This window comes from Vanellus vanellus, assembly GCF_965231255.1.
Source record: "Vanellus vanellus genome assembly, chromosome: 1".
In the NCBI taxonomy this organism is placed as follows: Eukaryota; Metazoa; Chordata; class Aves; order Charadriiformes; family Charadriidae; genus Vanellus; species Vanellus vanellus.
This window is the reverse complement of record NC_138905.1, coordinates 205,544,455-205,568,557: the sequence shown is the minus strand read 5'-3', so window position 1 is coordinate 205,568,557 and position 24,103 is coordinate 205,544,455. Positions and strand designations below refer to the sequence as shown.

Below are 24,103 nucleotides of genomic sequence, written 5' to 3'. Positions count from 1 at the left end.
CAGTGAAGTTTCCATGGAGTGGAAAAGGGGAAACATAACCCCCAATTTTAAAAAGAGGAAAAAGAGACCCGGGGATCTACAGGCTGATCAGTCTCACCTCTGTGCCTGGAAAGATCATGGAGCAGATCCTCCTGGAAACTATGCTAAGGCACATGGAAAATAAAGAGGTGATCGGTGGCAGCCAACATGGCTTCACCAAAGGCAAATCGTGTCTGACAATTTTGGTGGCCTTCTATGACAGCGTTACAGGCTTTGGTGAACAAGCAGAGAGCAACTGATGTCATCTGCCTGGACTAGTGCAAAGCATTTGACATCGTCCCACAGGACATCCTTTTCTCTAAATTGGAGACACATGGATTTGATGGATAGACCACTCTGTGGATAAGGAACTGGCTGGATGGTAGCACTCAAACAGTTGTGGTCAATGGCGCCATGTCCGAGTGGTGTTCCTCAGGGGTCTGGGTACTGGGACTGGTACTATTTAACATCTTTGTCAGCGATATGGATGTTGGGATGGACTGTACCCTCAACAAGTTTGCTAATGACACCAAGCTGTGTGGAATGGTCGACATGCTGCAGGGAAGGCATGCCATCCAGAGGGACCTGGACAGGCTTGAGAGGTGGGCCTGTGCAAACCTCATGAAGTTCAATAAGGCCAAGTGCAAAGTCCTGCACCTGGATCGGGGCAATCCCATGCACAAATACAGACTGGGAGGAGAATGGATCAAAAGCAGCCCTGAGGAGAAGGAGTTGGGGGGGAGGTGTTGATGAGAAGCTCAACATAAGCCAGCAATGTGCACTTGCAGCCCAGAAGGCTAACTGTATCATGGGCTGCATCAAAAGAAGTGTGGCCATCAGGTCGAGGGAGGTGATTCTGCACCTCTACTTTGCTCTAGTGAGACCCCACCAGGATTACTGCATCCAGCTCTAGGGCCCCCAACATAAGAAGCACATGGCCCTGTTGGAGCAGGTACAGAGGAGGGCCACAAAGATAAGCCGAGGGGTGGAGCACCTCTTTTATGAGCAGAAGCTGAGAGAATTAGAGTTGTTCAGCCTGGAGAAGACAAGGCTTCAGGAAGACCTTATAGCAGCTTTCCAGTATCTGAAGGGCGCGTACAAGAAGGCTGGAGAGCTACTTTTTACAAGGGCATGTAGTGGTAGGATGAGGGGTAATGATGCAAACTGGAAGAGGGTAGATTTAGATTTAGAATAGATTTTAGGAAGAAGTTTTTCACTGAGTGTGGTGAGGCACTGGCACAGGTTGCCCAGGGAAGTTATGGATGCCCTATCCCTGGAAGTGTTCAAGGCCAGGCTGGATGGGGCTTTGAGCAACCTGGTCTAGTGGGAGGTGCCCCTGCCCGTGGAAGGGGGGTTGGAACTAGATGATCTTTAAGGTCCCTTCAACCTAAATCATTCTGTGATTCCATGACTCTGGTCATGGACTGCTCCCTTCCCGTGGCTTCTTAGGGCAGCCTTGGCAGCACTGGTGCTTTGGGCAGCTCCACAGTCCTTGACACAAGGGGATTGACATGACCACTGCTGCTCACTCCCAAAAATAACACCAAACAGTACGTTTCAGTGTTATGGAGGAGCAGCAAAAGCAGTAAAATAAAGATGGAATGTATCCTTGCACATGGCAGGAGGGTTGCAACTAGATGATCTTTAAGTCCATTCCAACTCAAACCATTCTGTGATTCTACGAACTATCTATTTGATGTCGGCTTTCCCCAGAACTTCCAGAAAGTGTGTTTCCATTCTGGAGAAAGTACATCAACTCTTAACAGTTATGTAGGACTCTTTATGCTTAACGGAATGTTTTTTAGAACCTCATAAGTGATCTCACTAAATCTCCCCAGTTTACTTACCCGGACCTTTGTTTCATCTGTCCATAAAAAGCCATAATAAAAATTTTTAATTTAAAAAGTAAACTATGGTAGTTCTTTATTTGTATTTCATAAATGAATAGAGAGAGAGACAAAGCTCCATTTTCCTACATGCATGGAATTAGAGATTGTTTTTACCATTACCTTTCCAGCTTACTGGGACAAGATAGAAAAAAGGAGCTAAAACAAAGACACAGAAAGATAAAATGACATCTCCACAGTTTTATATAACAGATGTAGCTTATACAGCAGAATGAAGTTCTTGTGATTCATATTTTTCTGTCAAGGACCGTTATGTCCTTGTTTATCAACACGCCTTTTTTCACAACGCTTTCAGCAGGTGGTCTTTTAAAAGCACAAAAATATTCTGTTTGAATCAAAGGATGAAAGTCAGTGAGAGAGATGGAAAATTCTCTGCTTGTGTGTCTCTTCTTTCCAAGTTGTGTTCCTAAAGTGGTCCCTTGAATTTAAGGCAAAGAACTTTCTGCTTAAGATGCAATGAATACTTGAAACACATTGTAACGTTGTGATTTCCATTTCCTACCAACTAATCTGCTAACGGTGGCAGCAAGCAGTACAGCATCTGAACAGTCCAGGCCAAAGTAGTCGTTTACTGCATATGGCACAGCAAGAATGAGGCCCATGTATTTCTCTCACTTTTCACCAGGAGTTTTGCTTCTTTTCTTACTCCTTCTTTTCATTTTATTCTTCCTGCATTCTAAAATTTCTTGCATTTCTGGCTCATTCACTGAAAATCAGAAGTCAGCCTAAGGATAAAGGGTGTATCTGCCAACATGAGAAAACCATTACTGTAATCTTATTATCTATACTGAATCTCTATTTGAAATACAGAAGTCATGTTTCAAAATAAATATGCCTACAAAAGAAATGTGTTTTTATTTATTACTGAGAAAACCCAATCGAAGTTAATACCAGATACCTATTTAAGCTTAAGTTATGAAACCCCAAGTCAGGCTTCCTAGTTTAACAAAATTATTCTTTTATTATTTTTATTTTTCTTCTCATATTATTTTATTCTCATTAGTATGTATTTGCTTAATTTGTATCAGTACAGTCTGAAGCAATCCAGAAGCTACATATAGCAGAAAAAAAGCAGCGTTTACAATTACTAAAACACTAAGAAGTGAGGACTGATAACCCCTTGGGTTTTGTGGGCTTTGTTTTTCTTTCAGATTGCCACTACCACCAGCACCAAAAAAATCTTCTTCCTCAAAAAAGTACTGAGCAAGCAATAAATAGCACTTACTATGGCAAAGCTAGAACTATGTGCAAGTTGCCTGACCAGGGAGTACCATGAGCTGACTAGTAGCTGTCAGGCGGGAGGTGCAGTGCCTGAGTGCTTCTTATCCCTTCGATGGCAAGAGCATATGGGTCTTTGTTCTCCACCCAGCAGCCAGTATTAATAAGGACTGTACAGACTTAATGTTTTAGATGTCTTAGATGATGTCTTAGAGGCATTGTCTCCCTTGCAAATACAGCTGAAATTGCCGAACAGGTTAAAAAATATTTTACCGGAAAATTGATAGACAGATCCAGAGACAGCTCAGTAGCTCAAATGTGATTTCCTTAGGAAAGAGGACTAAAAATCTATAGCAAAACACACTCATTTAAGGAAATTTAATATCAATCTTTTCTAAGTTTTACTTGCATTTCTTTAGTTGGAATCATTTAACTTCAGTAAATACATGTCAGATTTCTTTTGTTATTTCTTCGTTTGCTAACTTTCAAGCAAGAGTGAAGTATAATAAAATGATGAAATTGTGGTCAGATCTGAAGAATAACACAGAAAATAATTTTGAAGATTTCCATGAAAACATATGTTATTTTTTTCAGCCGTTGTATTTGGGTTTTTTTACTTCTTCAGACACTAATAACACTTATTACTAGAAAAGCAGACTGTCATTTTTGCAGCCGTAGCCGATCTCACAGCTATTACTTATAGTTTGTTCAGTGCTCAGAAATGTGTTCAGATACACAATGAAGTCAGTGCTCCAAATAGATTTTACAATTAAGCTGAATAATATCAGAATCATTTAGATTGTGATGGATAGCTTTGTTAACTGTAAATACTTTAGCCCTTTTCTTTTGCCCTTTCGTTGTTTTTTTTTTTTTCTTTTTACTGTTGATCTGTGTCAAAAGGACATTTAAAATTATGTAAGGAAGCTTTCAAAAGCATGAAATGCTGAAGTTGGAGGTTAACAGCTATGATCCCCCGTTTCTTTTTCTGCCAGAATTCTCATCGTCAGCACATATTGAACACTGCAGAGCAAGTGTTTAAAAGGAAAAAGACTGGAGTCATAGGGCTCTGAGATTTGTTTTTAGGCAGATTTTGGACCCGGTGTTGAAATTCAGGCTGTGAAGTACTGACATGCACAGCTCTCTACAAACAAAATAACAGAATATTTGGGGTTGGAAGTGACCTCTGAAGGTCATCTGGATACTCCTGCTGCTCAAGGGGGCAAGCTTAGATCAGGTTACTCATCTAGTCAAATTTTGAACGCTTCCGAGGATGGAGTTCCCACAACCCCTTTATGCTCTGTTTCAGTACTTGTCTACCTCATGGTAAAAAAAAATCCAAAAAATAAATCCTCGTATCTGGCTGGAATTTCTTGTATTTCAGCCTGTGTCCTTTGCCTTTTGTCCTATGGTTGTGCACCTCCAGGAAGATTCAGATACCCTCTTCCCTACTCCATCCCTTTGGGTATTTATACATATCACTAAGATCTGCCTGAGCCTTTTCTTCTCCAGGCTGAACAGTCCCAGCTCTCTCAGCTTCTCCTCGTATGACAGATGCTTCAGGCCCTCAGTCACCTTTGTGGCCCTTCTCTGGACCCGCTCCAGTATGCCCGTGTCTCTCTTGTACTGGGAAGCCCAACGTTGGACACGGCACTCCAGATGCGTCTCACCACAGCTGAGCAGAGGGGAAGGATCACCCCCCTCGGCCTGCTGGCAACGCAGGCCAAGAGGCTGTTGGCTTGCGTTGCCATGAGGGTGATTGATTGGCTCATGGTAAACTTGTCTACCAGAACTCCCAGGAGCTTTCCTGCAAAGCCTGTTCCTAGGCAGCGTGTCCCCAGCATGTCCTGCTGCGTTTATCGAGTCAGGCTGAGAGTCTGGCCAAAAAAAATAAAGCACGGATCCACACAGATGAGCTCATTTGTTTCTCACTGCTCTGTTTGAACACCTATAGGCAACTCTCGAGATAGAATTACCTTATGAGTGGGTGAACTGTGTGTCGTCTTGTATTGAATCTCGCAAACCCATAATGCGCTTGCATCAGAAACAGCTAGAAGGAATACCAGGGTGATCAGATCAACTTCTGTGCTGCTTTAAGTGACCACATCTAAAAAAATCCTTCACTAAGCCAGGCAACATGCTTCTCCAGTATTTTGGTTCCTCAATCTCTGCTGCTAAATACTCTGCTACTTCTTCCGAATTTCTGACAGTCCTCTTGGGCAGAATTTTACTAGGAATCGAGTTTAACTGTTTCTCCGTAATGGCCTTCATGCAAAGCTCAGCAAAGCGAACTGAAAAACACAAGCTAGCTGTAATTGCATTTGCCTAGGACCTTTATGTTTACTTCTTTCTGAAAGAGCGTATTGCTACTCCTGATTTCTGTTTTCTCGGGCTTTTTCTTATGCAGTAACATTTACAGTGTTTGTTTCTATGTTTGTACACACACACATACATACATAAACACACCCACGTGGACGTATACAGGACTTTATTTAGCAAAAAACTGTTTATCCTTTCCGCAAGAACGGCAATGGATTTCCTTTCTTCTTCCATCTGTAGCAGCTCCAGCCTCTCCCACCCATCTCCGTCTAACAAAGGCGAAACCCCAGCACTCCGCGTGTTAGAAGTCTTCCAAGGTGTCCGCTGTTAGCAGCATTTTCTTCCGAATTTTGCACAGTGAATCAGTTTCACTGTCAGAGATCATCAGTCTGCCTCCTGCTCTAACAGACAGGCTGATTCCAGGCTTTTTTTCCGGCTCCCTGCCCTCCCCTGCCCATACGAATTAAATGGGATGTTTCCCAGTAGGGAGGTGCTTTTCTCAGCTCTCCCAGTGCTCTGTATCAGCGAGATCAAGCCTCCCTGCTCATCCAGGGCTGTGTTTGCCTTTAAACACAGAGGTGAAAACTGCTGTGGAGCATCTGGCACATATTTAATGCTTCGATGTACACAGTTGAATTGATACATCATAATAAAAAGAATGTTTGCAATATTAAAAATTAAACGTGGATGTAAAGTTGTCACATAGCAAAGTATTAGTATCATTAATCTTATCTCGTAAAAATTACAAGCCAATAAACTCTAATTAATAGAAGCTAACAATTCTTATTAACAAGCGTGATAGGGATGTAGCTGCAGTGTCTTGACGCTGTTCTCGGCTGTCTGACTAACACAGTTTTTCAATGTGTTGTTTGGCATCGCTGATCCTCAGCTTCCCCGGCCTTGAAGAGCTTTGAGATGTGTAGCTGAAAAGTACCATGTTTGTGTTAGCACTGAAGACCAAATCTCTCTGATGGCTAAGATGGAGCAGGCTGTCACAGCAAGGCTTATTATTATTATTATTATTATTATTATTATTATTATTATTATTATTATTATTATCATTATCATTATCATTATCATTTTTATTATTATTACCATCAATACGGAAGTAAATAAATGTGTGGACGGAAAAAAGTACAGAAGCTGACAAATTCCACTCCTTCTTGGTCTGCTCTTATATTTTGCCACAGGAGTGCTAAACCTGGAAAAGCAATCTTTGACTGGTGGAGTTCTCTAAAGTGACCAAGTTGTAAATTTTGCTGGTTTTAAAAATGTCGGTTTTCTCATCTTAATTTCTGGTGTGTCTGCTAACTGAAGCTATCAACCGGCATTTTTGCAAATAGTGTTTAGATCACTGGCATAATTCATTCACGATAATAATAATAAATTAAAACACAATACCTTATTAAATTACAACATAATACTTACAGAAAGGCAGAAATTAACCAGACACATGAACTAAACAGAGTATTAGCTCAATCATTCCTCCACAGTTTCTTCTGCTTTCCTGTTTTTCATGAATGCAGCAGCACATTGGCACAAAAGATCACTAGCACAACACAAACAAGTATTTATCAAGAGGTTGCATTGCTTTTGCATGTAGTTTAGTTGCGTAACGAGGATTTCTTTATCCCTTGAGTCAGAAATGGCATGGACTTGCCTCGTCTCTCACCATCTTCAGTTTTCCTGTATATCTTTCTGCTTCGCCTGACAGAAGGCGGGTTTAGTTGGGCTCACACGGAACCACAGGAGCAAATCATTAGCCAAAGAATTTGGTATGTGCACAGCACACAGTAATTTGGTAACAGTATTGTTGGACTTACACTACTTCAGGGACATAGTAGCTGCTCTCTGTGTATCTCTTCAAAGTCCCGGGGGGGTTGGGAGATTCATAAAGTGCCTTTTCTTCATCGAAATTCCTTTCTACGCTTCTTTTTTTTTTATTTTTTTTTTATTCCCCCTAGAGATCTATGGAGTTGCTTCTAAGCAACACTGTAATGTCAATGCAAACTGATAGCTCTTCTCCTTGAGGGAGGCAGCTGCTGGCACTGCCACCAGCGTCTTCCTCACCCCGCAGAGCCAGGAGGGGCTCTCTGCATAGGCTCATCTTCTGTGAAGCAGCTGGGATTTTGCACACAATAATAGTCCCACACTGCACAGTAACAAAAACACATTTTGTCACTGCACCGCTCAACTGATGAGGTTTGGACCCAAGAAATAGGCTATTTCAGTTACTGAAAGAACAAATAGGCAGTAGAAGACAAAGGATGAATACAAATAGTTCGGAGGATTTGTAAAGTGACCTTCTCCTTACACCTTTCCTGTCTTTCCTTGCCTCCTTTTTCCCTACAAGTCTGCATATCCCATTTAGCTCTGAGCAAGCCTTTCACAGCAGTAGGCTTCGAACGCGAACAACTTTAGCAGCAGAAGGCGGCAACCGGCCACACTCAGAGCGCTGGTTGATGGCCTTTGAGCCACCTCTCCAGGTCTTCTTCCCCAGCAGCTGCCCGCACCATGCCGGGCTGTGCCCTGCCAGCTGGTCGCGGGTGCGAGGGCTGTGTGGGAAGCATCCCGCCTCTGCTCGGCCACGCGAGGGGCAGGTGTGTGCACCGCTCTGCCGGCTCGGCATCTGCCTTCGCAACAGAGGAAGAAACGCTGATTTGTAAGAAGCCACTTCTGCTTTGTTTGTTGCCTTCTTCAACATCCTCTCTGGCTGCTAACAGTCCACCCTTTCCCTAACGACAGTGCCCTTCTGCGAGCACTAGCTGTTGAAATTAAGCTTTTTGCTCAATTGCTTTTTTTATAGCTTTGTAAAAGATTTATCCTTGCTTCAGATATTGTATAAAATCCCATTTCAGTTGTGGTTTATATCATCGCCAGTTCTGCCACAATATTTCAGGTCAGGTCTCAATCTTCCGTCTTTAACAAGTCTCCACACTTTTTATATTGTGTTAGACAGACTTCATTTTATTGCAGGTGTTCTTTTTCTTCAGGCAGAGGATTGTGACACAATAGCAAAGAGGAAAACCTTTGTTAAAGTCCCATTGGTAGTGCACAGCTATCACCCTTTGAAGACATCGAACTGAAAATAAGTCCTTTTCACTCCAGCTGTACTGACCTCCATCTTCTGGAAATTATAATGAGGGACATTTCATGCTACAGAAGTTAAGCATTCTTTTAAAATGAGTTATATGCAATATCTATTTCATAGTAGTAGAGAAGAGAGGATGACTTGGGGCCTGATTCTCTGTTCAGATGATGGTGTAGGTCTGGAAATGTTTTTATCAAAGTCAGTGAACTTGCCACTCCTTGGGAAAAAAAGAAAAAAGAAAAGAATCAAAGCAGATTCTGGTAGCTTTTCTTTTCGATAGTGGAATAGTTTCCAAATTTCCTAGGCCAGGCTATTGTTCAGCTAAATGGAAAGTACAGTGTTGTATGATAAAGTCAGAAAGTTCAGAGTTGTGTCTAAAGCCTAAGTTGGATTCAAATCTCACTGGCCCTGCTTTTGCCACACTTTAAAGTCAGTAGTATAATTCTAGCTACTTTTATTATCACTGGAGTCACAGACTCAGAATAAGATGTTTTCTTAATTGCAGTATGGTAGATCAGCAACTAAAAATTCTCACAATGCACTGTTCTTTTTATTTTCTCATACATAAATGCATTTAGTAATGTGAATAGAGCCTAAGGCTGATTTTTTTTTCGGAGTTCACCTTTCTGCCAACGTCCACATAGAAAATGATATTTGGAAAGAAAAAAAAGTTGCATTGTATTCTGAAACAACCTTTGTAGCCTAATGGCCTTAATATTTCACTTCCTTTGATTCTACCCTGTTGCACTTACTGAAATGAAATATTCACTAATAGTGTGACTACGAGATAATACATGGAATGACTCCTGTTGTCTTTCCTGTTAAGGGTAATTTGGGAAGCAGATTGTATTTTCTTATTTATTCTTCTTCATAACAGTGTTGATTATTTAGTAATTTCTTTAGTTTTACAAATAAGAGTATAAAAGAGCTCCAATTCTAGGTGCTAGCCTCCTTGGTCATTGAATTAAAACATGCAAATCAACATACAAAAGCCAGTGCAGCATCCTGCTTTCCCCTGCTCTCATCCTTCCCAAAAGAAGTCACAAATCAGTTCATCTTTCCCAACACTTTCTTCCCAAAATCTCCCTGAGCAAGCCGAGGTCGCCTTAAAGTCTCACTGCAACTAAAGCCAGGTGCAGTATCTGTGTGGGGGGTTTAGGGAGTACAGAGCAAAAATAAATGTTTAGAAGGTGTAGGTGAAGTAGTACTACTTGAGGCGGAGGAACAGATCTGATTCCACTCGCTCAGGTTCCTGGCGCGAGGACAGTTTTGAATCAAAGCATGCCGAAGCAATGAAAAGGACAGTTACACAAACAGAGGGTCCTCCTTGACCTACCGTGACCGTGACCTACCATATCAGCAGTTTCATGGTGTATCACTGCTTATGTGACTGGCAAAGCCCATCTTTGATGCCTAGCCCTGCCTCAAGTTTTGCAACTGGCCAGGGTGAGAGCCGAGCTAGACCTGCTCCCTGCGTTGGGCAACCACGGGTGCCTGTGGCAGCGTCACACTCTCTTCAGGGCTTTCCTTTTGAAATGAAGACAGTTCTCACTACTCAACCTTGTGCTATACATGCATCTGCCACCTGCCCCACGGATGCTTAGGGCCTGTCTAGGAGAGCAGGGCCCACAGGCACACAGAGTATCTTAGCTGGCGTCAGGAACGTGCTCTTTTGAAGTGAATCTCCTGATTCCTGCACTTCACATCAAGGGCAGACTCAAAATACATGAATTGGTTTTCTTTTGGATGGTGCCAAACAAGAAGATGTGCCCAGAAACACCCCTGAAGTATAGTGTGAGTTCAGTCTAGTGACCAGGTTGGAGATAGTCCAGAATAAACCCCTGAAAGGTGCATGCTATGGATGCCAGCTCCTTCGCACCAATGTTTTTGCTATACAGACCCTATCCACCAACTATGCTACTTGCTAATGTAGGTGTTGGGCAGTGCAACTCTGCCCTCTCTCTGGACTGGGACTGAGCTTGGACGTTTGGCCTGAATTTAGGGATGCATAAAGAAGTACCTGAGTTTTTAAGCTGCCCCCCCAACTTAAAGAAATTCTATAGCAAAGGGTTTCTGGAATGCTGTTTTACCTCAGTCGAAATCTCAGTCCTGTTTTTCCCTTTCAGAATAGATTTGCTGAATCTTTTAGGGCCCCCTCTCCACTCTGCCATAGAAGAAAAATATTCTTCCCTCGCTTACCAGCACTCATCAGGTTCTGGGTAATATCTGCTGTTATATGTATGGAATAGTTGAGATCTCATCCCTGTTAAAGCTCTAGTCACTGCTAACGAGTTAAAGAATGGAGAAGAAAAGTGTGAGAGTTTCCATTCCAGACTGAGTAGCGGTCAGTTCATTGTTTCAATTTATCTCAGTGCAGAAGTACAGTATAGAGGAAGGTGGTTCTTCAGGTAGCGACAGTTCATATCCTATTTTATAGATCATAATCTGCAGCTTTGAGTATTCAAGAAAGGTGACTGTATGTATATATTGGATATTCAAAAGTATGAGATGATCATAGAAAGCTGTTTCACTAAACAGGCACTTTTTTCCTAAATCGTGAGCAATTCTTGGTTTGCAAACTGGGTATGATCAATAACCATAAACATTTTCAAATTCAAAATCAGAATTGTATCCAGTCTTGGTTGGAAATGCAAGCCATATAGCATCGTTTCTCTTCTCTGTCTGCATGATCAACATTCTTAGGGTGAAATTTGTCTCAGTTAACAATGGGGTTATAAAATGTAGGTGTCTACATCAGAGCTAATCATCATCAACTCTTTTCTAGTCAGTGCAGAAAAATATGCACTTTCAGGGCACAAGCTGTCTAATTAATTTTAGGCATGTGCTTTAGGATAAGATGAATCATTTCCACAAAGTGTCTGCTCTTTCCACTGACTATAAAGGAAGTTAAGACAACTAGATGATACATAAACGTGTACCTACCACCCTAAGAGGCAAGTTTTGAGAGAATACACTGAAAAAGACAATTTTTTTTCCAAAAATATTCTGTATTGTTCACATTAAATCCAGGAATTTTGCAGTCATTTCTAGTTGCATTTGCTGGAAACAAGCACAGAAGTAAATCTGGTTAATCATTTGCAGTATTTACTCATTTTGACTGTGACAACTATGGACATGTGTCTGGCATACCTCAACGGTTGCAGGTTGATCATGTGCTTGTTTTGTTTGATGGATATGTTGCAATGATCGTCACAATTGGTGTTATGAAACCAACCCAGGAAACAGATCACTAAGGGTGTTAATTGCCAAAGCTACGTCAACTTCCAAGAGCTCCAAGGAAGTTGCTGTGATTTGCCCACGCTGAGGATCTGGTGAACAGTTACCATGTCACATACATTTTAAATCATGTCAGTCCACAAACATTCAAACTGTGATGCTGGTGTTATTTAAAAATGTGAGGTTTTAGTCTATATCAGTTTGCCTATAATGATGATGCAAACACATTTTCATTACCGTGTATTGCTGAAGGAGTACAGATGTAAAAGCGTTACTGGTGTCAGGGATCACATCCCCATTGAAGCTGTTGAACTCTTTCCTCCTGCCAGCAGGGATTTGAACCCTTTGTACTCAGTGCAAAAAAAATGGCTTGACAGTACCCTCTTCACATGTTGAGTTGTTGACAGGGAAAAATGAGATTTCTCCCTCTTGGTCTCTGCCACCCCCTAATAAAACAGTAGCAATGGTATTTAATCACCAATCTTAATGGAGTCTGATTGGGTGCAAAATAAGCAATTCATTTATATGAACGGAAACAATCTGGTCACGGATTGGGGGGTTAAGTGTCGTTTGTTTGGTTCATTTTTAGCTTATCTTTTGCTTTTAAATATGATCATTTTAGCTACAGACTAAAAATAAGCAATAGGGGTTGGTAAGCAAGAAGAACAAAAGGATAACAGACAAATTGCTTGCTCACTTTATTACTTTAAAATAATGAAATTAAAACAGTTCTGACAAGCTGCTTATGCCACATCTGACTTTCCCTTCCACTCTTCTGTAGGAGCAAATTGACTTACTGGGACAGAGCTGGGAATCAAGCATTTCCAAGGCTTAATCCAGATTTAGAACCTGGATCCTTGGGTGTCTTTGACCAAATTATTTAGTCCTTCAGCAACTTGTCTCTCATCTCCAAAATGTAGGGTTTTTTTTTTTTTGTTTTGTTTTTTTTTTTGCTGTACTGGGAAAAGGGGCTGCAAGGCTTAGTGAATGTTCTGTCTTTTGAACACGAGGTGCGATCCACGAAGGCAAGAACTTGACAATTCTTCAGGACAGGGCTGAGAGCTAAGATTTTAAAGCCAGAAAGGAGGCAGATCTATAACTTTCCCATTACTTATTGAGTAACCTGCACCACATGGAAGACTTTTGCCTGTATCTTATTTATTCATTTCGAAGGAAGCTAAAATGCTTTGTGGAGATGAGTAAATGAGGGGAAAAAACCCCGCATATTTGGGCTGCAAGCAGACTTTTTCTAAATGAGTGGTAAACTATCAACAATAAGAGTTAAAAACTTTGTACAGGTAATAAATGCAAGCTGTATGTTACAGGTATTACTGTTAGTTTCTTTAGGAAAAACAGCTTTAATCCGTAATGAAACTATTAACGCCGTTCTCTACTGACAAAATATTCTCTCTTCAGTGTTGATTTTCAGCACATTAAATAAGAGGCATTCCATCATAGAAATGGCAATAATATTGATACAAAGTGCAGGCTGACATCGTTTTTGTCTAATCCTTGTTGTTGATCTTGCCAGATCCGGACTTGCACATCATGGTTGTTCCCTTTTTGCATCACTTGATGTTGTATTTTGGTTAAACGCTCAAGGGCAGCCCCGCTGTCCGTTCTTGCCCTGATGTTGCTCATGCCCATTCCCAAAGTCTTTAGCTTTAGAGCTGGATAACACTTGTAGTACTTGACCGCCTCAAGGGCAAACAGCTTCGGTCCCAAGAGATGAAAACCCAGTCTGATTCATACATTCTGCACTTATTTAAAATGAAAAGGTCCATCAGCGGGTAGGCTTTCTAGCTAATATGTGACCTCCTCCTTCTGAATTTGTATCCCATAGATAATTGCTCTATTTGATAAAATAGTATACCACAGTAACATTTTCAATCATACAGAAGACACTTAGATTACCAGTTCATTACTTTACTCACTTTCATTTTAACTTTTCCCATGATTAAGCACCTGGAAAGTTATAGCTATCTTATTGGAGAAAGACTCTCAGCGTTATATTACTGATGTTATATATTTCAGAATTTATATCTCTCTGGCTATGAAAACACCTTTCTAGAGAAAACAATATGACATTGTTTTTTCTTTCTTCTTATTTCTCTCCCACAGATCGTGAGCGTGGGAAAGCATGTTAAAGGATACCATTATATCGTTGCCAACCTGGTAAGATACTTTTCTAGAATTATACCCCTGCTCGGTAAGTGAAACACTCAGTTTTGCTTCGAATTTATAGCACTTCACACAACATTTGCCATTTGTCACTAATATGTGGTTGCGCATAATACATTCTTTATGGTGCGTAAAAGAACTCGGTTTTGTTGTTACAGCCATCTAGACCAGAAGGGCACAATGTTACCCTCTTAAATTTTATCACAATAAATGTAGCGCAAAGGACTGCTAAGTGTATCTTGTGGCTGAATTAGAAATTACAGAACTACGCTACGATTTTTGGTTCATTGTTTTGATATTACTAACATAACAATTCTCGAGGTAACTTTTCTACCTTCTCCAGGGAACATTCATTTTGCTGTAAGATCGGTTATTTCCAGTTCAATATTTTCACTCCAAGTCTAAACTGCACATTCACACAGCTAATGTTCAGAAGAGGGCAAAGAAAGAGTAAATATAATATTTCATTATTAAAATACCCCATTCTTTAAGCTGAAATACCTGCCTGGCCAAGCACAGTGAATGTAGGACAGAGTCTAATGTATGCTTTAAATTGTTTTGGTTTTACTCTCCCTCAAGCAATTTTAGTTGACATGAAATTTTTATTGTGCGTTGCTGTACTTGTGCCTTAACTTAAGATCACTTCAGATTATTTTTAAGACCTCGGGCGTTTCGAATGAGACATGTCTATTCTCTTAGGTCTTACAAATTAGATTTTCAGCAGTACAAATTTATAGTTCCCCAAGTAACTTTTCCCATGCAAAATAGTTGCTGTAAACAAGGAAACAGATGTTGCAGTGAACTGCTAGTGGGATATACAGTGGAGACAGGCACATCTCCTCTGCTTCGGCAGGGGCACACATTGCTATCTACTGGCTGTTCGATAATGTGGGTAATATGACCTCCTGATGTGTCACCTTTTATATTTACTGCCAGTATCCTTTAAGACATGAATCAAATCTCCGTCCTTAACAGGTTTTTTTCCCTGGGGTATTGGGCCAGGGCCCCAGACATTTTTTTTTTGTCTGAAATCTTTCTTTTTTAAGTTAAGTGTGATCATACATGTCTGTTTGCACTGATAGAGGCCAATCAGAGGAATTTAAGAAAACAAAAATAAGATACTTCTGAGCTAGCATTAAACATAGCAGCTAAGAAAGGAGCAGAAGGATTCATGCTCGCTCCTTAGCTTGCTTTATGCAGTATGCATCATGCTGTTTCTTAAAGTTCAGTTATGTCTCTAAAGGCAAATTTTATTAAAGAATTTGTCTTTATACATGATGAACAGATTAGCTTGGGAAACTAGTAAGTCAGAAAGTATATATACGGGTTTTTTTCTTTCAGTGTTGGGGGTCACTCAAGGCTTTCAATATATAGCAGATCCGAGAGCCACCACCATTATATTTCACAACGGTGTGATTCTGATGTTATGTTTTCCTTGCATGAATAGTGAGACGCTTATGTCCTGTTTCTGCCTTCTAGTGTCTATTATAGTATCTCATTATCTCAGACACCTTCAGCCTAAACAATGAATCCCGGAATAAATGTATTTACAGAATAGTGTAGTTCATTTTGCAGACATGCAAAGAAACAGGGATATATTGGTTAAAGCACCAGTACAGTGCTCATTCAAATCTGCCAGCTTTGATGGAAGTTGGATTAAGGCTTTAATATTCTGCAGGCACTTTTCTGTTGATTCGCCAAAGGCATTTCTTCAAAAACTGTCTGCCATTCCCAGCAATGTCAAGACCACCCTAGCAATAATGTGGGAAGTTGATTTCTTGGGTTTGTTTCATACTTTATTACGCAAATGGAAATTATCAACAAATGTACAACATTATTATCTGGTTTTAAGTTTTGCCTTCTAACAGAAATGTGCTGCTGTACATCCTTTATGCTGCCTTGCTGACCTAGAACACATTGGACCCGCAGTGGTGTATGAGTACAAACAAAATCTTAAATTAACTTTCTAGGGATTCAAAGATATTTCTCTGGAGAGATTTATGCATGGAGGAGCCAATGTGACTGGATTTCAGCTGGTAGATTTCAGTACCCCGATGGTAACTAAGTTGATGCAGCGCTGGAAGAAGCTGGACCAGAGAGAATACCCAGGATCCGAGACCCCACCAAAGGTACTGGCTGATCTGAAGCACTACCAAAGATATCCCTCAAGTGTTCTAATTTCTGATTATCATTGTTGAATACATGAATGAAGACCTTAATATTTAGGCAGAGGAGAAGGCAGCTGGTCTTACTATTACTGGCAACTAATTATGCCTGTCCTTATGATTGTATGATAGAAACATGAACTGCAACACATTTCATTGATGTACTTTAATGTCCTTTGTCACTTATTCTCCAACTTAACCCCTTTGCTGACAGGAATTAAAGGTCAAATGCTTAACTGACAACTTAATTTCAACCAATTTTACGTGAATTAGTCTAATTATCTAGATTCACTTAGAGTTCAGAGCTTTCCTGACAGCTGAATTCTTCTGTATGTAAGATGTAATCACAATTGTAAATTTACTACCCTTAAAATTTAATTTACAGTTTCCCCTGGAAATACTATCCACGCCAAAGGCTGCTGTAGTAATCACTTTCAGGCATGATCTTAGAGTGAAAATACCTCCCAGTGTTCCTCTATCCTAATCCCTCACAGATGGATAACAAAACATCTCTCTCACCTATTATTTTCTTGGCAGGCAAATCACAGCATAGCTATAAAGAAACTTCATCAAAATAGTGCTGTTATTATATGAACTAATGCGTATCAGACCTAGTTGAGACTGTGCTGCTTTGTGCTGGGCACTGCGCAAAGATAAGCAGTCAGCCCTCCCTTGGCTGGGAGAGGGGTAGGTTGGAAAAGTCTAGAGAAAGCATCAACATGGATAATACAAACTATAACTAGGTAATTTGGTGAATATTCAAGAAATGCATGTTCTGGAGGAAAAAAAAAAAACAAACAAGGATGCTGTGGGCTATGGAGTGCAGACTTCCCCAAGTACTGGTGATGGGAAAAATTTAGCCTATAAGAGTCCTTGACACATGAATGAGATTGTGCTGCCTCCCTCTGAGAAGTCAGCATGATTTAGGGGGGCATCTTATTAATGCTTACAAAGGGAGGGTGCCAGGGGGATGAGAACAGTCTTTTTTCAGTGGTGCCCAGTGATAGGACAAGAGGTAACGGGCACAAACTTGAACATAGGAAGTTCCATCTTAACATGAGGAGGAACTTCTTTACTTTGAGGGTGGCAGAGCACTGGCACAGGCTGCCCAGAGAGGTGGTGGAATCTCCCACACTGGAGACATTCAAAACCCACCTGGACACCGTCCTGTGCAACCTGCTGTAGGTGCCCCTGCTCTGGCAGGGGCGTTGGGCTAGATGATCTAGATGGTCCCCTCCAGCCCTGACCATTCTGTGATTCTGTGATTCTGCGATTAACCTGAATTGCACATAATTCACCTACAGATAAACAAAATTTGAGATTAAAAGATAAACCGTGTCCCAAAGAGCTTATGATATGCAAGACAAAGGAAAGGAAGGAAATTAGACTTGAATAAGTGAATTTAAATTTTGGGAGTTACAGGGCATATCACTTGCAGCCCTGGGCATGTTAGCAACTTCTCCTGGTGCAGTATGTTCATCAGAGGACCATACTGAGAAAATGCCCCTTCGTTTATATGGCTCCAGGCTAACATCTGTTGAAGGCTTGCTCTCCATGTTTCATTTGACATGTTCTCAACTTAAAGCAATTACTGTAGTTAGTGTAGAAATACAGACTGTTCAGTGCCCTATGTCATTCAGAGAGCCATCTTAGGTTTTCCAATAGGAGGAACATACTTGATCATTCTTAACAATTCCAAGAGCCTGGATGTCTGCTCATTAGCTGTGCATTTTTTTCAGTTATATTTTCTCAGTGAGTTACAGTTTCTTTTTATTCTTTTAAATTCGGTGGGTGTGGTTATTCCCTAACGTATAAGACAACTGAAATAAATAAAAAAGAAAAAAGTAAGACTTGAATATCTTCAGTTTAATTTGTTTCTTTTAATAATTCTTCAGAGGCAGATTTCTCAACCCTTAAGAAGTACAGTTGGAGATACAAGCTGGAGCTGCTGAAATCTACTCTTCTTGGTCCTGCATTTGTTCCTTAGGCAAAATCGCTTTTGATTTTGAGGAGAGGTTTTTTCTAAATGAAGGTGTAGAAACTGCTGCATAGTGAATCAAGCTAGAACTATCTGGGACAGCTGATTTTTGTAAAGACATGCCAACTCTAAAGCGGTGTGTTTGTCCATCTATTTAGTATACATCTGCATTAACATATGATGGAGTGCTTGTGATGGCTGAAACTTTCCGTAATCTTAGAAGACAGAAAATTGATATTTCAAGGAGAGGAAATGCTGGTGATTGTCTTGCTAACCCTGCAGCCCCATGGGGTCAAGGAATTGATATGGAGAGGACATTAAAACAGGTAAGGGTAGGCTTTATTCTCGAGATCTTTGTGAATATTAGATACTAGTGGTATACTCTATGATTTGGAAGATATTACACACAAGTGCAGTAATTGGAGAGGGCAAATTTCTTTTTCAGTTGCCATTTGGAAACAGCTGGGGCTGTTCTGGTTGTTCTGGTTTATAACTTGGGATGAAAGCAGAGGGGAGCTATTACTATCTGAAACTACTGTTAGTTCTATTAAGATGGTCGGGACTTCCTCCACTGAACTGGTGAGCTCATCTGTTACTTTTGGCTGCACAGATATTGCCATTTAAGGAAAAAAGTATAACTACATAATATAATCTTTCAAATATGTTTCTGTTGTCTTGAGTAAAAATAGATTTCTTCCAGGGAAATCACATAGGTGGTATTTTTTTCTTTAAAAAGAAGTAACCCTGAGCTATTGTTCTCTGATGTCAGGATTTTGAATTCCTGATGAATATGGATGCCTAGAAAGTTCCAGATCTCTGTCAAGATGATTTAGCCTTTCCTTTGAATGGGACAGTAAGAAAATAAAAATCCTGCAGTAGAATTTAAATCATTGCAAATGAGCAGGCTCCACTCAGGAGAAACTGCTGAGGAGAAGTGACTGCTGACAGAGCTGGCAGCTCTGTGCCTGGAAGCCACAGTTTCAGTCCTGGAGAAAAATCAGCAGAGATAGAAATGGACAGAGGGAAGGAGTAAGTGGTTTAAATCCACATCCAGACTCTTAGGGAGAAAAATAAAGCATTTTGTATGCTTCACATACTCCGTACAGATGCACAGATCTCTAACAATTGTGAGAAGCGTGCAGTCAGCCTTCTGTGTTAGGGAGGACAGCATCAGCCTTTGAATCTGGCCAAAGAGGTTTGTGTGGCCAGATCCTGCTACAGTCAAAGCCAGCAGCAATATTGCCACGGCTTCTTTGGGATGAGGACCACAGTCTGGGTATCTTTTGGTGAGGCAGTAAAGCGCTAAAAGAAACAAAAAAAGAATTCTGATTTCAGCTGAGTCACAGGTGGTGCAAAACTGCCACAGACAATCTTATGGCTTTGCATCTGTCCTTCTCCACTCTGAGGCTTAGAAAACGTTCTTTTCAGGCCCTATGTATGTCACCCGTCTTCTGTGTTAGTAAATTGCTTTGCTGGGGCAAGGTTGTTGTCAAGTTTACCTTGATGAGCAATATATACTCAATTTATACATTTAATCCACCAGAGTGTGAGCTAAAAAGATATATGAACTCAGGCTGAACATCCTTTAGGTTTATTTCAAAATATTCTGCAGTAGTGATGAGAATGGTAAAAAATGTACTTTTCTTCAGGACCTGCAGCTGGAAAGTGTTGAGCTGCACAGCATGAGAGAAGGTCCATTGTGTGTCTTTGTGAGCATTTGGATACTGGCATATCTAAGCCTATTTTGAGCATGGTTTCACAGGAAAAAAAGAATACAAAGGAAAAGTAGCCAACTTCTTTGCTTTATAATGCCTGCCTATTCTAGAGTAGTGCTGTTATGGTAATCTAAGGACATGGCCAGGATAACTTGCACTGCTCTGTGGCATTTGGAATAAAGAATATAAGGCTGGATCTGCATAATGCTTTTCTTTAATTTATAGGTGCGAATACAAGGATTGACAGGAAATGTTCAATTTGACCACTATGGTCGCAGAGTCAACTACACCATGGATGTCTTTGAGCTGAAGAACACGGGCCCTCGGAAGGTATGTACTGACAATGTTTGCTATCACGATATCATATAACTGAGTTATGTATGGTGAAATGATTATGCAAACTTATATTAAACTGGACCACTGTGTGGTTTAAAAACATGCAATATATTGAATACATGGATAATATTTCTGGTGGAAGCAGATTTAAACTGTGTTTCCTACTATATACTGTTATTCAGTGGAACAAATTGGGCAACACAAAAACAAGTGTGCATCTTGGAGAGGTGGGAAGTCAGTCAGTCAAGCATACTAATGAAAACCAGCTGCATGGCGTGTTACTAGGCTGCTGGGTGATGGAAAATCGTCAGAAGTCTGAAGAGTAGATATTTGTTGTATCTTATCCAAAGATTTATGTCTTGCAAATTACCAGTATTTTTAGGTGGTGTCATTTGTACATTCTGTGTAAACATGAATCATAGGCTGTAACTAATATAGGGCTTTTTGAGGGGGAAAGAGGAGAGAGGAGAAAGAGAGAATGCCCTGAATACTTACATTTTCTGAAATTAATTGTAGTGTCTAATCCTGCATGCTTGATTGGTTGCTTGTAAGCAACTTAGGCAAATGCACATTAATATATGTCTAAGCAGATCCTCCATGTCTCAATGCATATAGCTTATCACTCAGCCCAATCCCTTTGAAAAATTAAGCCTGGGTAATTTGTTAACCCTTTCTCTTCTGTGCTGAAATGTGTCCGTTTTTCATAGTGTAAAACAAATAAAGATCAGAAAATGCACTCAGGCTCAAGGATTTTATTTCCTTTGGAGGCACTGTGGCCTGTTTTGTTTGCAAGGTCATCAAAATAAGAAAAAGTGAGAAGCTGATGGTGAATAGGAGAAATGTGGCCGCTTGAGCAGGGCCAAGGCAATCGGAATTTAATTAAATAGTCCTCTGCTGTCGGGCCAGAGGTGACGAGCCCAGTAAATAGTACCCCAGGTGAACTGTGTGTCCCCAAAGACAGTTACATGCCGCAGTGATGAGAAGGCACAGCGTTAAACTGCAGACCCAGAGGAGAATTACACGTTAGGATGAACAAACTGCCGGTATGTCATAGTGCAGAGCTGTAGACCAAAGCAAAGCATGTGCCTGTATATAAGGCGTATTGGTGCAGTTGCTTTCTGAAAGTATGACAGATGGCTGCAGTATAAATTGGGAAAGGTGAGTCTGTCTTCCTTCTCTCTTGGGAAGCCCAGTGTCTCCTGCCAGGCAATGTGTCTGACCTTGCTGCCACTCCTGCTCCCTTCCTGGCTGCGTGCTGCACTGTCGGCAGCCAGAAGGATGTGCGGGTGGCTGGGGTGCATCGAAGGCAAGTGGCAAAAGATGACCTTTCCATCCTCAATTCCCAATTGTACAGGAGGGAAGGCAAGGTGGAAAAGATGTGGTTAATTAGGTCACAACTTCAGTAACTCATTAGGGAATTCGCTTGGCAGCAAACTGTCAAAAGGGGCCTATTGTTCCTCTTTCAGTATTTGTCACCTGTTTTGGGAGAGGTATCTCGCTGGCATCGCTGCAGGAATGTCCCCACCCTCTCTTCCTGCCTGCCATTTGAGGGGGAGGGTGGCTGCAAAAAGAGGAGCTATGTCTATTCTGTGATAGAGTCCCAAGGTGCTTTTCTTACCTTTTCAGGCATGCCTCTCTGCCACTCTTAAGGCATTACCTGTCTTTGACATAACAAGCCGTAACAGCTTTGACAGATCTGGCTACTCACAAGAATTTATTTCTCATGTATTACATAGTATTTTATTTGTGATCATTGGACCAATTATGTGCTCCAGCCTGACAAATCCTATATAATACGTGAGAAATGGCTATACTTGATTGAACTAAGAGGCCTTCACTTTTAATGTCTTCTTCTCATGTCCTACATAACATGACTTATGAGTCACCCAGCAACATCTTTTCAGGACTGGACTTTCCAGTCAGAGTAATGCATGCCTCTAATCTTTAGAAAAGTGATTTTTGTTGCCCACAGCTTTAAGGATGTGAACAGAGCATTACAAAATGGCACAGCTAGTCAGAGGCAGACTTCAATATAGTTTAATAAAATGGGAAACAATAACCAATGCTCATATTAGTTTAATTTATGCAGCATTTCTTACTTGGTTCTTGTTTTCAGAACAATAACACTACCTGCCAATGAGGGGAAAGGGTGTAAGGAGAGAGATCGTGGAGATGTGGTGTGATAGCTTCTCTGACTGGAGGGTTGCAGCAAAGGGATACAGGCTCTTTAGGAAGAACAGGCAGGGAAGATGAGAGGGGGAGTTGCCCTTTATGTGTGAGAGCAGCTGGAGTACGTGGAGCTCTGCCTGGGGATGTATGAAGAGCAAGCTGAGAGTTTACGTTAGGATTAAAGAGGTCAAGGTGACATTATAGTGGGTGTCTGCTCTAGGCCACCTGACCGGGAAGGACAAGTGGGTGAGGCCCTCTACAGACAGATAGGAGCAGCCTCATATTCACAGGCCCTGGTTGACATGGGGGACTTCAAGCACCCCAATATTTGCTGGAGGGACAACAGCAAGATATAAGCAATCCAGGAGGTTCCTGTAGTCCATTGACAAGTTTACTCCTATGAGGGACAGAGGAGCCAATGAGAAAAGGTGCTCTGCTAGACCTCCTAGTGACTAATAAGGAGGGGTTTGTTGGGGATGTGAAGGTCAAAGGCAGCCTTGGCTGCAGTGAACAAATGTGACAGCCATCCACAAGAAGGGCCAGAAGGAGGATCCAGGGAACTACAGGCCTGTCAGTCTGCCCTCGGTGCCTGGGAAGGTTATGGAATAGATCATCCTGAGTGCCATCAGGCAGCACATACAGGACAACCAGGTGATCAGGCCCATTCAGCATGAACTCATGAAAGGCATGTCCTGCTTGACAAACCTGATCTCCTTCTATGACAAGGTGACCCGCTTAGTGGATGAGAGAGAAGCTGCGGGTGTTGGTTACCTGGACTTTAGTAAATTCTTTGACACGGTTTCCCACTGTGTTCTCCTGGAGAAACTGGCTGTTCATGGCTTTGGTGGCTAAAAACCTGGTTGGATGGCCAGGCCCAAAGAGTGGTGGTGAATGGAGTTAAATCCAGCTGGATGGTGGCTGGTCACAAGTGGTATTCCCCAGGGCTCAGTATTGGGGCCGGTTTTCTTTAATGTCTTTGTCAATGACCTGGACAAGGCGATCAAGTGCGCCTTCAGTAAGTTTACAGACGAAAAGAAGTTGGGCGGGCATGTCAACCTACTTGAGGGTAGAATGGCTCTGCAGAAGGATCTGGACAGGCTGCATCGAAGGGACGTGGCCTATGGTATGAGATTCAACAAAGCCAGGTGCCAGGTCCTGCACTCGGGTCACAACAACCCCACGCAGCGCTATAGGCTTGGGGAAGAGTGGCTGGAAAGCTGCATAGTGGAGAAGGACCTGGGGGTGTTGGTCATCAACTGACAGAATATGAGACAGCAGTGTGCCCAGGTGGCCAAGAATGCCAACAACATCCTGGCCTGTATCAGAAATAGTGTGGCCAGCAGGACTAGAGAAGTGATTGTGTCCCTGTACTCAGCACTGGTGAGGCCCCATCTCGAATACTGTACTCAGTTTTGGGCCCCTCAATACCAGAAAGTCATTGAGATTCTGGAGTGTGTCCAGAGGATAACAAAGCTGGTGAGGAGTCTAAAGCACAAGTCTTATGAGGAGCAGCTGAGGGAATTGGCGTTGTTTAGCCTGGAGAGAAGGAGGCTGAGGGGCGTCCTTATGGGTCTCTACAGCTACCTGAAAGGAGGTTGTAGAGAGGTGAGGGGTCGACCTCTTCTTGGTAGTAAAAAGCAATGGGAAGAGGAAACAGCCTCAAGTTGCGCCAGGGTGGGTTTAGATTGGATATTAGGAAAAAATTCTTCACAGAAAGGGTTATCAAACATTGGAACAGGTTGCCCAGGGAAGTGGTGGATTTGCCATCCCTG

The 24,103-nt window shown here is 41.6% G+C and overlaps 1 protein-coding gene across 3 annotated transcripts in view; it reads left to right on the top strand.

The window, feature by feature from the left end:
• Positions 1-24,103, top strand: part of GRIA4 (glutamate ionotropic receptor AMPA type subunit 4) — a gene marked incomplete at both ends in the record, with an annotated part of 232,294 nt that overhangs the window by 137,501 nt on the left and 70,690 nt on the right. For all 3 annotated transcript variants that reach the window (XM_082483508.1, XM_082483509.1, XM_082483510.1), the window contains 4 exons: positions 13,909-13,962; positions 15,939-16,097; positions 18,270-18,437; positions 20,052-20,156. In XM_082483508.1, coding sequence (XP_082339634.1) covers positions 13,909-13,962; positions 15,939-16,097; positions 18,270-18,437; positions 20,052-20,156 — 486 coding nt within the window. The remainder of the gene's footprint in view (positions 1-13,908; positions 13,963-15,938; positions 16,098-18,269; positions 18,438-20,051; positions 20,157-24,103) is intronic.